This window comes from Eschscholzia californica, unplaced genomic scaffold (genome assembly GCF_041429995.1).
Source record: "Eschscholzia californica isolate CP2 unplaced genomic scaffold, dmEscCali1.0.p SCAF_5, whole genome shotgun sequence".
In the NCBI taxonomy this organism is placed as follows: Eukaryota; Viridiplantae; Streptophyta; class Magnoliopsida; order Ranunculales; family Papaveraceae; genus Eschscholzia; species Eschscholzia californica.
The window spans coordinates 37,159,344-37,176,595 of record NW_028238472.1 but is presented as its reverse complement, the minus strand read 5'-3'; the positions used below and the strand labels follow the sequence as shown (position 1 = coordinate 37,176,595).

Here is a 17,252-nt window from a genome sequence, read left to right as displayed (position 1 = left end):
ATACAGAACAGAAGACTCATGTGTATTGCACTTATTTCTACATTTCTTACCGGAGTGTATCTTGTTTTGCTTATTGGATAGGCCTTTTGGTGGTAGTTGATGCCTAGTCTTGTTTGGTGGGTAACCCTGGGGAGTAGTAAAAGGAAAATTGCGTTGAGTAAAAACCTCTGGCGTAAGCGGGTCTGGGTTGTGCCTAAATTAGGGAAACAGTGGCTGATATGTTATATCAAAATGATTCCAAAACGATACTTTAATACAACACAGATCTTAGCGGGGTCGGTTGAGACAAAAAGCAACTGCCTTTGTTTTCATACCCTTGTTAGAAGTATAGATGGTTGATATCTTCACGATCTGTTGTCTATTGCCCCTTTACTAGTATCGGTCTATTATCATTCATATATTGTTTCATCTCCATCCTATAAAGATCTGAATCCCATATTGACTACCTCAGAATACTTTTTCACTCAAAAAAGTCATCCTTAATGCTGAATTGCTAATGTACCAAAATATACGTAAACTAGAATCCGAAACGCAAGAGGAATTGTTGCATAGAGGCAGTTTCGTCGTCTAGGCTACACTAATTTGCATTTTATCATTCTTTCACGTTACATAGAATGATAAGGATCCTGTATTTACTTAGGTTTTGCACAGGTCACTCTAAATCACTGGCCTTTTCTAGTTAACACCATTTCTGCTAGCAAATTTCTTGGCATGACAACTAAATTAAACTCATTCTTGCTCAGGAAGTGGTGAAATATTATGGGTATGTGTATACCATCACAGCTGGGAGCAAATTGTTTGTTTGAAATTGCATTTGTAGGACAAATATTTTCCTTTCCTTTTTGTTACATGTATACACATGTAGGGTTTTTTGTTGGACGAAAAGGAGATTTGAGAATCTATATAATAAAACAGGTGGATGGGTGCTGACTGGGACAAACCTCTGGATAAATCCGGTCGTCCGCCCCACATCAGCATCACTATCCACCGTTGGGTTCAGCCACGTCTCTAGAGTGACACATCTCTTTCCTACCGGACATATCTCTTTCCTACCGGACATATCTCTTTCCCACGGAATATATCTCTCCTCACTTTATTAAAACGATGGCTCTGGCTTCCCTGGTTGAGAAATTGTTGGCTTCGTTTGTTCAATGCACATCGGAAGGTGAGTGTTTCTTTCTTCTCATGTTTGATTTGTCTTTGATTTTGATATCCATCTTCTCAAGTTGAGAAATTTTTTGCTTCGTTTGTTCAGAGCACGCCTGTTTGATTTTGATATTCATCTTCTCATTTTTTGCTTCGATTGTTCAGTAAGTGCCGGCAAGGTCAGTGTTTCGTTCTTCTCATGTTTGATTCATCTTCGCATCAATTTTTTTGTAATCTTCCAAAATCAAATTTCAGCTTGGATTGATATTAATGTTTTTGGTCAGTTTAGACTGTGTTTAGGGTTAGTATTTTCTTTTTAAAATTGAAAAGATCTTTTTCATTCATGTTTTTCAATTTTGTTTTGTGGAGTTCCAAAATTCAATTTCAGTTTTGCTTGATCTTACTATTGTAGACAAAGTGTTTGATGAAATGTCTCATACACGAATATTGTATAAGCCATCCTCACATCCTGTTATATAAGTCATGTTCACATCATGTGGTATCATTTTTAAATCTTTAGAGTACTTAGTCTTCCATGTGAAATGAAAGCAGGGAACTGACATTGAGAATACAGGGAGTATATTGTTGTTTTATGCCTAAGAACGTCAATAGTTGGACATTGAAACTTTCTATAGAAATTAAACTCAATTGGAGGTGTATTATATTTTTGTTTTATGAGCTCGTCATGATTTGAATAAGCTCTAAGAATCAGAAAAGAAATAGGTCTATTTGATGCGGTGGCGTTTAACTATGCTTAACAGTTAGAAAATCACTTAGGAGAGCAAAAATGAGCGAAAAATTTATGTTGCCAAACTAGGATGTTGATAGTTTTAGAGTCACATATTATTCTTGTATTTTTCTTTCATTTCCATGCTTCATATTCCTTTTCTTCTTTGCTTATGCATGCTTTTGGACAAGCAATACAACTCACCCTCGTGTTGGTAATTGCATGGCCGACTAAATCCAAGTCATTACCACTTGACGCGTTGGACAGGTTGGCAAAAAAGGGAGAGTGGCATCCTCACGAAATCCACGCCTCCCACACAACATCTATGAAAGAAACTATTACAATAACTCTTGATGGGCCAAACATCGTTCCAGGCCTCGTGGTGTCCCGTTAGTATAGCATTTTTCGCTGCATAATTTCCACCATGTATTTAGTTGGATTAGAGTGCTTCAACATGTATTGCATCAATTCGTATACGAGCTCATGTTGTTTTATGTCATGTTCTTCGACAAAGTGAACTGGAAACTCTTTTTCATTTATTTTTTCTTGCTTTCTTGGAAAATTTAGCAATTTGATAGTACACAATTCAAATTTTCTAAATGTTTGAATTATTTCTTTTACTTTCTGTTGAGTCTCACGAAGAAAAGAAGGCTGAAAACTGGTATTCCTAATGTAAGTATCCTGGATGTATGTATATACTTGACACGAAAACTATAAACTGGATAGAGAAGCAACTTAAACTCAAAATCATCATCTTTTAAAGTGTTGCACTTATCTCTACCTACACTTTTTTGTTCAAAATTAACAATTGTTGGTTCATGATTTTGTTGATTGTATGTTTCTAATTGTTGGTTCAGGGTTGAAACTATGCCCGGCTGTAATCTCAGTCGGGATATCCGCTCACTAAATCTGCCCAGGTCACGTAACATGCCGGGGAATATGGCCCGGCATAGAGTCATATTTCTTTCTTATCTAAATTGACATTATTGGGTGTTTACTGTTTCAGACCAAACTTGCTGAAAGCTTACTCTGTCCAAGAGGACACTTAAAGTATAAGACATACTGGCTAAAACATAGTAGTACATAGATAGAGAGAGGATAGTGAGAGAGAGAGAAAGAGAGAGCCAATGAGTGATTTCATAGTGCAGTCCTTAGTTGTCTACCAAATGACTTTTAAGTTGCTTAAGATCACCAATGTGAGAACAAGGAACGAAGGAAGCACCAAAATTTGCGAAAATTAATGGCAGAAGCTGTCCTATCAACTGTTCTCTTAATGCAGTAAAACACATGCATACCATATTCAGGCCCATTGGGAAGAACATAGTGTTTGTCCCGTATAGATGAGCAGCCCCATAAAGTAACTATTGAATTTGAAGTGGTAGGTCTATTCATACTTGGGCTGAATGAAATCTATTATAGCCAACTCCTCTTTGTTTCTTTCCCTCTTCAATATCCAGGCCAGTCCAGGAGACTCAACATCAGATGTTACTGGAACTCATGAATAATGTCTCACTAGATTCTGATTCTTGAGTAATTTATGAATGTCTTCATTATTGTTAAGATAATAAAGTATTCTGAATTGCAAGGTGTGTCCGACTCTTGGCATTGCTTCCTATTTGAAGGTATAACTATTTATTTCTCTGTTATAGTTGTTGCCTCTAAGTGGGGGATGTTTCATTATTATGATTTTACACTCTGCTTTTTGTTCTTGATGTGATTGACTATAAGTTAACTCGATAACGTCAATCCTATTAGGCCTATAAATTTTGTGTTTGACTGTCGGATTTACAAGATGATTTGAACTCTTTCCGGTTCGTTCATATGATATGAGAATGATTTTTCTTGATTTGGAGTTTGAGACTAATTTCTTATTAACAGACATCTTAGACTCCACGTAAATTACAAATAAACATATCCAAGCAGACTAATGGCACAATAACGGTTGTTCTCTTAAAGTTACCCATACAACCATAAGGAGATAAAATAGCCAAGTACTTTACTGTTTCCTTTACATATTTTGAATTTGTTTTGAGTTGTAAAATCATCTTTCATTACTTCTGCAGAACAAGTCCATGGATTTGCAAAGTTCTTTTGGATAATTTTTTTATGGGGTTATTGTCAGTGTTTCTACTCTGAAGGAGAACAATGTGGAGTCTTACAGTTCCCTAATTTTGGGTTGCAAACTTGGAAACTATTGTCCATATTCATCTCAGTTCCATTAATTATGTTTATGGTTGATCTTTTCTTATAAAGAGTGCGTCCTGAGTCCTTCAATTTTGCAGATTTTTTTTATTTTAGCTTGACTTACCTTGGACCAGGGTTGCTTTGTTTCCATCTTGGCATCTCCTGAACTTACCTTTGCTTTTTAGAGTGGTGCTCTCATGGGTAATAATGTGGGACAAAAACGATAATGATACCGTGCAAAGTTATTAAACCACAATCTGAAGAGTGTGGGGAGTTACAAGGTTTGTGTTTGTTTTCTTTTCTGATTTTAATATCGAAATATATACACATTATCTGGTAGTTATTAACCATCGTATATGCATATGCAATTTTACCTTAAACTCGTAAGTCCGTAACCTCTTATCCATCTGATAAATTTTTCTAATACACGAAATTTTGTGCGCTACAAATGATGATACTAAATTACTCGCAGCGGCCCAAACCTTGAAATCTTGAAACCATCAGCTCCGAGGTAAAGTTGTAATGGCGATGGCATAGAAAAACCAACCAAGTTGGAAACTACGAACTACGAAGAGAGAGCATCTTAAAGCATGAGGTTAATCTTTCAGATGCCTTAATTCTCAATTTCATTGTTGGTTTCACATTTAGTGGTGTTTAATTTTAACATTATTGGTAGTGTTCCTCTGACATCTGCTGATCTGCCTAAACTTTTAACTTTAATATATTATAATTGTTAACATATGTTTCAAATTTTGTAAATCACTGTTTTGTTAATTTTCTTCAAAGAGACTGTTGCAACTTATGTTTTAGTTGTGGTAGTATTTCTTCGAAATTCTTCACTATAAAAATCCTCTAAATCTTGCAAATCTCTCTAGGTAAGTGCTCCGCAAGAGGTTCCGTGCCGGAGGCACGGGCTATACCCTAGTATAACATAAAGTGAAGTTTTAAAGGCGCCTCCTCATAGTGTTATTGGTTCTCGGCACCCCCTTTGACTTCGTAAATCTGGTTAGACTGCATTTGGTTAGAGACGCCTCATATTGTTGGACGGGGTTGACTTCGTAAATCTAGTTAGACTGCAATTGGTTAGAGACACCTCATATTGTTGGACGGGATTGACTTGGTAAATCTAGTTAGACTACATTTGGTTAGAGGTACCTCCTATTGTTGGACATGCTGAATTTTGTTACAAAATTTGGCTCAAAGTCTACTGAATTTAATTCCAATGTTGTGAGTTGAAATTGGTGGACTAGGGCAGACTTCGTAACAGAACGCAGCTCAAGTCCGACGAATTCACCTCTAATGTTTTGGACTTATAATCAGTTGACTTGGGTTGAAATTTGTACCTCTGAGTCCATCGATTAGAGTTGTATATAGTAGTGGGGGTAGGGTTCGACTAATGGTTCGAGAATTGGTCAACTTGGAGGCATTCTGTTAGATTTGAAGTTCGGAAAAAAAGGGGAGCGTTTGTGTTTTTCTTTTGAATATTGACACAATGATCATTACAAATGCATTGATGCATCGATAGAATGTGATAAACACGATAGTTGTCGAAAAACTACTGGCCTAAAGCCTGACAAAATTAAATAGTCTAAAGTCTAACGATTAAATGGCCTAAAGCTTACAGAAATAACTTTATTTATACCCAAGTTTAATATTTCTGAGTTTGCACTTCCATGAGATTGAATCTGGGATCTCCGTATTGCAGAGTATATGCACTTATCAACTGGACTAGCCGTGGTTGACAATTATACAATTATAATATGGATGTGCCAATTATACAATTGGGACGCACCAATAACACTACCAGGAGGCTTCTTTTAAACTTCCCAACAAAAGATGATATCAGACTCAATTTCCCTAGTTTTATTTCTTTGTTATGGCAATAAAAGTAGGACAGTGTTTGAAGGAAAAAGAAAAGATTGTGGGTACAAAATTCCATAGGACGGAAAAACCAAAATTTTCTTCCAAACAAGTTCTTCTCATGTTGCTGGCAAAGGGTTGCCAGTCGGTTCTTTGTTGGGGTTCTTTTTCTCCTCTATTCTTTCCATCGTCATCTCCCTCTCTCACATCTTTCTCTCGCCCTACCTTTTCTTCTCTCTAAGTTTCGGCGAAGGAACCCTTCCCTCTGCCTGAGCATAGAGGAGAGACAGAGAGAGAGAGAGAGAGAGTGGTGGTAGCACGAGTGATGGTGGTGCCGGAAGGGAGAGATGAAGGAAGAAAATTGAAAAATATTAACGGTGGGTGGATGTTTGGAAGAAACGAAAGACTACTTTTTTTCACCCAAAAAGATAATTCTAGAAAATTTCTTTTTCCACCAAAAACATCGACCTAAAATTATGTAACAAACCCAAGTAGTTAGAGTCAAAGAAAAGCACCGACATTAGTATTTGGGTCAAACATTTGTCCATTACAGGGTCTGTGTCACAGACTAACCGTTGACTAGAGACATCCGTTAGTCTGTGACCCAAATGCTAATGCCGGTACTTTATCCTGACCCTAATATTAAATATCTTAGAAGTAAACTGCAATGTCAAAATAAAAGCATATTTATCAATCTAGCAAAACTCTAGATCACTTTCTCTTTGTTCTCGTGACACTCATCTTTAGTATCGTGAAACTCTCTATACTTCTCAAATTTTTTTTCACAAATATCACATGGACTTAATTTTCTTTCGAGTGTTTGATATAGTTTCCCTCTGGAAATCTCGTCGGACGAGTTCTTACGACTATTTCCTTGATACGTTGAAGGGGCCTATGCTAAGCAGTAGATCGATTAGAGTGACCTATGGTAACACAACTTGTTTTTCTACCAACGGTAGGTCATCGGTGTCTATGTCTCTTTACCAGCGGTTTGTCGGTCAGGGTTTGTGTCTTTCGTAGGGCTAACGATGGTGGAAGAGCTAGCTTAGGACCAAATTCTGCTCTACGTTTGACAAGTTCTCGAATCTGACAATTTTTCGCCGAAATGAGTGCACCCTGAAACCCACACATCTTTCACTAATCTTCCTTAAGACACTCATGTTCCAACAATTAAAAAGCAAAGTTAGCGTTGGGTCAATAAAAAAGTACCGACATCAGCATTTGGATTAAAAACTAACGGTTGTTAACGACCGTCGTCTCCAGTCAACTGAATCAACGGTTAATCTGTGACCCAGATCTTATAACGTACAACCTCTTGATCTAAATGTTAATGTCGTTATTTTTCTTTAACCCAAACGATAGGTATCCCTTTTTGTTTCTAGGCTGCTTGTTTCTAGGCTGCTCTGTGAGGCTTCTAAATTTCAAAGGATAGAGCAGCGGCCCCAGTAGTTAAGTGGCAGACGAAATGATTTAGACAAGGCATCCCATAAGATCTCACAGAATATATTTACTTGGGATTCCTTATTTTTAGCTTTAGATCCTAAATTAGTAGGTAAAATCAGCAAAGAATCCAACCGTTTTTTGTTTCTTTTGGTTTCTCTTATTTGACCAAGTCAAAATTCATGACAAAAAGAGATATCCATGATTGCTGAATCTCAAAAGCTTATGGGTATCAAATGTTGATTTGTATTTTGTGGGTTGAAAATGATAGGTTGAATTAGACTAATTTGGTGCTTTTTATTTTTATTTATCTTTATTTTGTTATAGGAGGGTGCGGATCAGTCTTCTGGTTGCTAGCGATACTGTTCACTTTGACATACTTGGGCCTTACGGTTTTAAAAGACCTCACTAGGGAAGGGTGCTTACCACTCCGTCTCACCACTAATGCGGAATTGTTGCCACAACACACCCTCCCAAAACCACATCATAGTTGAGCGAAGATGATAACGTGTTATAGGATGGTGTGGACTGGGTTGTTAGTGATATTGTCCGCTTTGGCACACCTGGGCCTCATGATTTTAAAAAGCCTCACTAGGAAAGGGTGCTTAACCTCTTAAGAGGAGCACCACACTCCGTCTCACCACCAATGTGGGATGTTGCCACAACATATTTTTTATGTTTTATAATGAATCAGTCTCATTCTAAATCATTGGACTCTTGTTAGGCCAAAATTAGACTATAGTAGTCATTCAGACATGTGAGACAACGTAAGTCAACAAAATCATTTCTTGAAATCCCATTCAGAAAAATAAAAAAGTCAGGTGATATTAGCAACTACGGAACTATCCACTAAGTTTAGCAGAGTTAAGCTATAAATGCTTAAGAGTCTTACAATTCGGTTTGCAATAGAAATAATGATTTTTTTTTATTAAAGGTAGAAACTTATTATTTTTATTTGATTATTCTGTTTTTAATATAGCCATTGATATACTATAATCAATTTTTTGTTCCTGTTGCTCGAAACACTTCCTTTCACAGTTTCACTAAATCTGAGCCGGCCACGTATCTCTTCTAGGATTCGGCTCGATATAGAGATTATAATTTTTTTATATCGTTTTACCAATATTTACATTTTATAAGTTCCTGAAAAAGAATTGGTCTAGTGTTCAACTCTAGTGTGGTTAGGTTCCATCTCAGAACCATGCTAGACAATCAATAGGTTTATGACCCACAACACAAGGGCCACAATCCATTCCATCCCCATGTACTTCAAGTGCCCTGACCATGTGCTCTTACAAGTATCCAATCAGTCAGTGTGGAGGGAACACACAAACATGAAAGGAGCGTGTGAATCCAAAGAAATATGACTAAAAAAAAAGAAAAAGTAGAAACTCAACTTTCTCTTTCTAAAATCTGTATCTTGAAGCAAAAATGCAGTAGTACTATTCCAATCCAAGCTGAGATATCACACATATATATGTAGACACACACCCAGACACTTAGAGCTACCCTCTCTACCAACAAATTCCTACATATTAGGTAAAGCAAAATGATGCTAAGAAATTCTCTCTCAAGAACAAAAAATTTCTTTCAAAAGACTCTCCAAAACTTCAAATCTCTCATCTCTGGAGGGTATCAAAGGTTACCCAAGACTCCTCCCTTCATCTCATGTGGTTGTGGTGGAAGACACTACTTAAAGAATCTCCATCAAAGTTGCAGAGACCATGAACATGAAATGGAACCCATGAAGGATGATGAGCTAATTCAATGCCAACAAATGGAGGAAGACAGGTTCTCCAAATGTAAAAGAGGAGATGAGAGAAAAGAAGATGAAAAGAAGGGAGAGATAGTGAGACAACAACTCTCTCATTATTACTTGATATCTCGAAAACTAAGAGAGTTAGAGCTAATGGATATGAGTGATATGGAACATATTTTGGACATAGAAGAAGTTATTCATTTCTATTCGCGTCTTACTTGTCCAATCTACCTTGAAATTTTCGACAAGTTCTTCCTGCAGATATATTCTGAGTTCTTCCTCTCACTCAACAAACATCAACAATGAATTGTTCATGGCAATTCAGATATATATGTCACTGTAATCATGTACTAGATTTCAATTAATTCTGTTTGTCCATTTCAGTTATTTTCTTGTTGATTATGGAAGTTCATTTAAACTTAAAAAACAGATGATAGAATTCCAATTCAGAGAAATCGAACAACACCAACAAAAAAGAACTAAAAATTGACAAAGTAGCTATATCAAGTTAATCAAAAACAAGAAGAAAAACTTGGTGTCCTCATGACTTTTAGTTTTCTGGAGTATCAATCAACCTACTCGAGCAATTATGTCGAATCTCACCGATAAATCCTGTTAGAGCATTGAGGTTTGATAACTTCATCATTGTTATAGAGAAATCCTTTCGGAACATGAAGATATCTTTAGCATAAGCTCGAACCCAACTTGCAGTTCTTTCGTTACTCATCAACTGTTGATCTGCTTGAAGAATCCCTTTCCTCTGCTCTAGAGATCGATAATAATGTTTACCGAAACCTAGCTCTGGTGCTCCCTCGATCTCCATATTCATGGCTGGATCTTCTGACGACGAATCACTATTATTGCACCTTTTTCTCATTATGTATAAGAAACTGGTTTCTATAGATGGGTCTGGTTTGCCACTCCCAGAAAAGTTGAAGAGTCGATCTTTGAAGAATTCGCAGTGTATTACTCCGATACTATGCCCACCTTTTTACCGGAAAAAACGAAAACCCATTCCCAATTAGTACCATAAAACTGAGGTCACAGAAAATTAGTAACATAACAGGGAGAGGAATCAGAACAAAAGATTGTAATTTAAAGCTCTTCATATCACTAAAAGATAAACCGAAAACTAATATAAAACACATATTAGAATCAATACAGAATAACCACACTTTAGGAAGAGACTCAAAACCTATAGTACCCAAGTTTTACCTAAAGTAAAACCTAATCAACACCCATAGAATTTCGAGAGAGGAGATATAATAAAAAACCCATATAAGACTTTCAGAACTATAAACATTCGACAAAAAACTATAAACAAGAACAGGAAGAGATCATGCCCATTTATATTGAATAATCAGTCTAGAATTTATCCCCTAGTGAAGATTAGTTAAATTACCTAGCAGATTAACTGTCTCTCTGTCATTGAATCCCCTAGTGAAGAATTTCAGTAGGGTTAATGAGAGACTATCAGTGGGAGCGGGAAGCTGAGACGATGCAATTTGAGAAATAGAGATGATACCATCTCTTCTTCCAGTGTAAAGTGGATAGAAAGGACCACCAGACTATAAGAAAGAACAACAAAATCAATCAATCAATCTGACAAAAAATGGAAATTGAAAATCAAGAAATTGAAAAAGAAATTACCAAAACAACACTTTCTCTTGCTGATAGAACAAGAATATCAGAGCAAGAAACAATTCTAGGACAAACTGATTCAATTTTCGATTTAATCGTATCGATTACATCAAAACCCTTTAAAGATTGATTTGGATTTGCTTCTTTTTCAGCTTGTACTCCATCAATTGAATTAAGTAGAACAGATGCATCACAACCCTTTAAGAAAAAAAAAGAAAACAAGAAAATTAACAAACCCAATCAAGAAAACTCAAAACCCATTTCTAAATTTGTGTAAATAACTGAAACCCTAAATCAAATATCAAAAATAAGTAAAGAAAAGTAATGAATTAGTGAATAAAGGATATGAGGATACCTGAATGAAGCAGTCATGAAAGAGAAGACGAATTAGGGCAGGAGCTATACTTGGTTTTGATTCATAAAACTCACGAATCATAAAACGAACAATTTTTTCAGCTTGAGGGCATGATCTTCGATAGTAATCAAATTCAAGTTGGAAAGATGGATTCACAGGAAATGAATCTTCAAATGTGTTGTTGTTATTGATTGTAGGATGAAACCATGATGATGAAGATGAATCTGAGATCATTGACAAAATTACAGCTACTGAAAGAAACAAAAGACTCCATTTTAGGTCAATCTTCATCATTCTCTCTCTCTCTCTCTCTCTCTAAAACTCTTTCTCTCACTAGAAACTGAAAATTTAGTTGCAGAGGTTGAGGGTGGGGTTTTGGGCGGGTTTAAATGGAGGAAGTAACAGAATTTGGTTCTTCTATCGTAACTAACATTGGGGGACCACAATTTGCCCTTATTCATTTTTGAAACGTGGCGTCCATCTAACATGATTGGTGGATTGTTATCCGTTTTAGACCGTTCGATATTCCCGCTAAAGTAATGACGGTTATTGTGTTTTTATTACCAAATTGGTCACAAATTCATAAAGGCACCCCCTAATTCTGCTATTGAAACTACTAGAAGGGTAAGGGCGCTACTAAAGGCATTCGGCCTTTGTGTTATAAACGGGCGGCTCTGTTAACACCTGGGTTATTTTTTTTGGAAGACGACTACGATCTACGTTCGTTGTGATATTTGGCATTTGATACGTCATAGGTGTGATAAACTCGATAACTGCCCACTCAAACATTAACAACACCGGGCCTATAGCCCAACAAAGACAATGGCCTGAAACTCAACAACTTTATTAATACCTATATAATCCTAATTCAAATAACAAAAGGTTCCACCTTCTCTGGGATTCGAACTGGGACCTCCAGGGATTTCTGGAGTTTATGTCAGCACCTTGGAACCACTTGGGCTACCAACTGTTGACTCCACAAAGAATTCTGGTAAGTCGAGTAAATCTCTTGCAAGAGCTGTTTTCACTTCAACCAAGTTGACTACCCTCCCAAGTTTTCTTAAGCCAACAAGGTGATTATTTGTAGCAATTTTCTGAGCCAATTTCAATCCAACCGAGTCAAGTTGAGTTTTTTGACGTGATATAATTTTTTCAAGCAGAAGTTCCGTATTCTACCTTGGGAGAGTTATAAGTTTGTGTCACTTACAGAGTTGATCAAGATCCAAAGGTAAAAACAAGAATTCAAAATATTTAACGATCAAGAAAATATGTTCCACATATTTAATATCCTCGTGTGTATCTATAGAATATTTTGTAAGGGAAGTTTTATAAGGCCTCCCCAATTTTGTTAAAAGGCCTCCCCATCAACCATTTTACTTGCTAAATTACCAGTGAGGGGAGGTCTTTTAACAAAAATGAGGGGGCCCTATAAAATCTATCTAACATATGGTTTGCTAGACTAGTTCGGAGTCTTACGAAATTAGGAAAGCCTTAGATGTCTAAGATTTAACTCATTGAGTTTAAAAGGATAATGTGATCGATCAAACCCACAATTCACAATTGTGCAGATTTATACAGCGAGCTAATTATGGCTTTCTCTGTGTACGTAAGTCAAGATCAATAAGGAGTGATTCATAAATTGAATAACGTTATATCATCGCTTTTAATATATGATTTTCAATCTTCGCATTATCATACCGTCGTGGCATTGTAAAATTTTTATAATGTAGAAAGAGAGTTGTTTTCTTGTTTGATCTTTCCATAAGGTTGCAAGTATTCTTCTCTAAAGTGGAAAGGGTATATTCTAGGATGAGCAATCATTTTATGACTTGTACATGGGGAAGTACAAGTCATAAAATGATTGATGAAGTCTATCTTGTTGGGTTTAGTGCATGATTGAGCCCATTTCTTGTTTGGATCCACTTGCATCTTGAAATTAATTGAGTGTGAGCTTCACCAACTTATTACTAGGTAAGACTATCTTGTCTTATAGCTAGCACATGGATAGGACCCACCTCTAGAGAGATGGCATTCAAAGTTTTTTTTCTCTAGATAATTATCACACATCTTCCAACTAGTGAAACTAAAAATGCTATATAATAAGTTGCTTGACAACTCAAAGTAAAGTATATGGGGGTGTAGAGAATGTTCCCACACGCGCGCTCACACATGCGAGACAATTGGGCTTTTGACCATTTGGTTCTTTGGGCACTTTGGCTATTTGGGATATTTGGCCTTTGGACTACATAAGCACTTGGGCTACTTGGCCCTTTGGGCCGTGGCACGTGAGCCCGTGTGCTTGGAAGCTTAAAGTGAAATTACTGGGATTAACCTAATTAGTCTTTGAGTTTATCTCAAACTGATTTCTTGGGGTTAATCTAATTAATTTCCGGGTTTATCTCCTTACTTCTCTACCACGTTTCCTAGTCGGTTAGGACTTTCTCTAAGGCTATATATACTGCCCGAAATCAAGAGAGAAAACACACAAGGCAACTTCGGCTATCTTCCTCTCTATGTCTGCTTGAGTTTCGAGTTCTTCAATCTCCATTACTATCTCTGTCAGTGCAGACAGAGGCAGTAAGTTGTGGTCAATCTTTGGGGAGTGAACGGAAACAGTAATTTGCACCAAGGTTACTCTGAATCACTTTCAAGGCAGTGGCCTCCATACCACGACACACTGAAGAAAGTATATTCTAGAATGAGCAAGCTTTAACTTTTAGAACTCTTAACAAAAAAAAAAAAAAAAAAAAAAGCTTTAACTTTTAGATTAATCCTTAACATGGGGAAGTACAAGTCATAAAATGATTGATGACGTCTATCTGCAAATAGCTTCATTTAGAGATCAAGTACTCACCCTCATTTTCGTGGGCAAGTTGATAGTGGCGGTCCCAAATAATCCCCCTCCATCTCAATTCTAGATAGAGAAAAAAGATACCATTTCTAAAAAGGGTGGATAATCTCACAAGCAAACTATATATTGAGTTAGTAGTAGTCTTACTTTCTCTCTCTAGCAAGCTCACTCATAAAAAGGATAGATTCTTCATTTTGTCTTGCTCTTTCTTATGAACTCAATTCTCACCCACGCCTATATGTGTTGCCCTTTTCAAACTTACATTAGAGTGGAAGCCAGAGATACTGGAATGGAATAGGAGAAGGAATATGTGGGACCCTTTTCCCTACAACCTGACAAATACTTCGAAATCCAACGGCGAGGAAGCAAAAGAAAAAGTGAAACGTGTGAAATAGTGAGAAGACATCATCCTATGTGTGTGTGTGTGTCATGAGCATAGACAGGAATATTCTCAAGCTAAGTGGTGGCTCATAGCTCTTAATATTTGCTACCCTTCAAGGCCTCTTTTTCCCTTGTGGGGAGACCATTAAAGACCCAAGTTATAAGCAATTGTGCTAGGAACATAGGATGGATTGACCATCTCTCTTTCCTTGCATAAATATAATTTTTTTACCAGAAAATAAACTTAAGAAATTTTTGTAATTGGGAACCTGCATCGTACATAGACAAGGCTCTAGGACTCGACTGAGGTGGTTTAATAAAACGAGAAGAGCAAACCGACAATCTATGCACGACTTATCCATGTAGCGTATCCTTAATAACCTTCCGCAAATTGAAAGGCGAATTAATTCGAAGATTCAATTGCAGACATAGCTCCAAAGCTGTAATTTGGATAAACACTTTTTTTTTTAAATATCCGGCAATTGATCATGAGAGGGAACAAACTTCACATGTAACGATCTGGATGCTACATTTATTTCAAGACTTGGACTTGATCATAATACAGATATCTACTTAGTGTAATATGGTACAACCCAACATGCGGCTTCCTCCGAACACAAATGAAAGAGCTCTTATACACGTGGAAACATGATATATGGATCAATGCATTCATTATAGCTATTTTAAAATGGATCAGCAGATGTAGAAAATGGAAACTCAATGTATCTATTTGTGTATAGATATCCATAGGACTCCCAAACAAAATGATAATCTAGCTCAATATGCTTGGAGTGCCCGTGAAATAGATAACACTTTTGTTTGCCGAATTAAACAAAGTTAATGATCCCAATATTAGTCATCAGTTGATTAAGTCAATAAGTCAGGAAAAGGTCGAAAGACCAATGGGTTAACCCGTGTCAACTCACTAGGGAGGTGAATCTAAAAGAGCTTTGCCCCTCAAGTCCAGAATTTAGAGACAAACATGAGTTTCCTAGGCGCCTAAGCCATGCACTGGCTTTAGATATAATTAGGTCTGCCCTGAATTGTAGAGAAGTAAGAAGGCATGGGAAAGTAGGAACGGTACCTTGATCCCGAAATCAAGGTCGATCTGTTCCAAAACAAACAAAGCATGGCTTCGGACCACCGACTTTAAGGTGCACCAAACTAACACATAAGAAGGTCGATTGTTAAAGCAAAGTATAAAGGCCCCCACTTATCAAACTTTAAGTAAAAGTGGACCAAAATATTGATCTATAAGAATTTTTAAGTCTAAAGTCCAAAAATGGGGGGGGGGGGGGGGGGGGGGGGGGGGGGGGGGTAAATAGTCATATATCCACTCCGAAATCAATAAACACTACAATACCAAAACAAAACACATGAAACCGAAAATAAGTCCAAAAGTGTACTTTTTGGTGTGCCCCCATGCTTCAAGCCATTTATTTTCTCTCATTATTGTCCTTTTATAAATATTTTAACCTATAGTTTACCAAAGGTTTACTGTGGTTGAGTTAATAAATATATTCTTTCCATAAATTTTAAGAGAGAAAAATTATGGTCAAAATTTATTTTCAATATTTATTTCCAAAATTTATAGTTGTCAAGACTAACATATCAAATCAGTCGTTCTTGTCTTAAAAATGAGATTCCCTTCTCTCTGTGTATGTTCTTACAACGTTAATATCTCCACAAACTATTTTGTCTTAAAAATCATTATGAAAATTATATACGTGTTGATTAAATTTTGAATCTTCTTAAAACATTTATTTAATTCTAACAATATACTTAAATGTAACATTTTTATCACTTTTTTTTCATAAGAAAAGAAGTTGAATTTTCCATCACTGTAATCTTATTTTCATAAAAAAACATAATGTAAACTAATATTTATTTTGCTGACATTTTTAGTATTTTTCTAACATTTTATTGATTCTATTAGCATAATATGCGTGACATATGTTGTGAATTAGTTAGAGTACGTGAATAAACGTGTGATTATTTATCTAGCATCTTATTGATTCTAACAACATTCTTATGTATAACAAATTTTAAACTTTTTTCTAGCATTTTATTGATTTTAAAAAGACAATTATGTACTTACAATTAAAAGATATTTCTAAGTTTTTAAAACAACTTGTATGATGAATCGATTAAGAACAACATAATAATGTATCATATGTTTTCCGACTTACTTACATTATGGTAACCAAATTTTTAACATTTCTCTAGCATTTCCATGATTCTCTTGTATTACTTTCAACATTTTAAACATTTTTTTTTTAGAATTTTCTTTATTCTTATCACACGTGATGTTTTTACATTGTTATGGACATTTATTCAATCAATGAATGGATTTCAGTGATGCAAATTCTTATAGCTATTACCTTAAAATGGAAAATAACTAAGGTAGAAGGCATCAGGTCCAATTTTCACCCATCTCGCTCAAGAGTTTGAGGGTGGGTTCAAGCCTTCTGAAATGCTCTTTGTCATTACTCTATCAGTACGGAAAAAAGCTACAAATTTACAAAAAGTCAATCATGTTTTAGGCATTTTACTAATTTTAACAACACATTATATCTTTGAATAAAAATTTAATCTTGTTTTAATTTAAAATATGCATGTAAACTGATATATATTTTGCTTACATTTTCAATATTTTTGTAGCATTATATTGGTTTCAATAGAATAATATGCGTTGTTAAAATTTTTTCATAAATTTTCTTGTAACATTTCTTTGATTTTTACATATATTTTGGCAACTTTACCAACATCTTCATATTTTAACAAACATAAATAAGTTGGATTAACTACAATAAAGGTATATAGGTTTCTCGTAAAGTTTTACATTTTTATTCTTTTACACTGATGTTTTCCTATCATTCAATGTTGCCGACATCGTCGTGATATTTCT

General features: G+C 35.8%; 2 protein-coding genes and 1 long non-coding RNA gene across 3 annotated transcripts; 2 read left to right on the top strand and 1 right to left on the bottom strand.

Moving 5' to 3' along the window:
* The first annotated feature begins 897 nt into the window (after positions 1-897).
* Positions 898-4,794, top strand: LOC147538951 (uncharacterized). The gene is made up of 5 exons (XR_015225178.1): positions 898-1,165; positions 1,256-1,683; positions 2,317-3,495; positions 3,937-4,338; positions 4,530-4,794. It is a non-coding gene; the product is annotated as an uncharacterized LOC147538951 (long non-coding RNA).
* A 4,083-nt stretch (positions 4,795-8,877) lies between these two features.
* Positions 8,878-9,499, top strand: LOC147538950 (uncharacterized). Its single transcript, XM_086640304.1, has one exon. The coding sequence runs from the start codon at positions 8,907-8,909 to the stop codon at positions 9,420-9,422; it is 516 nt and encodes a 171-aa protein (XP_086496430.1). The 5' UTR covers positions 8,878-8,906; the 3' UTR covers positions 9,423-9,499.
* Positions 9,472-11,540, bottom strand: LOC147538949 (putative Peroxidase 48). The gene is made up of 4 exons (XM_086640303.1): positions 11,113-11,540; positions 10,767-10,955; positions 10,519-10,684; positions 9,472-10,103 (listed from the first exon to the last, which is right to left on the bottom strand). The coding sequence occupies exons 1-4, from the start codon at positions 11,404-11,406 to the stop codon at positions 9,667-9,669; spliced, it is 1,086 nt and encodes a 361-aa protein (XP_086496429.1). The 5' UTR covers positions 11,407-11,540; the 3' UTR covers positions 9,472-9,666.
* Positions 11,541-17,252: the final 5,712 nt, after the last annotated feature.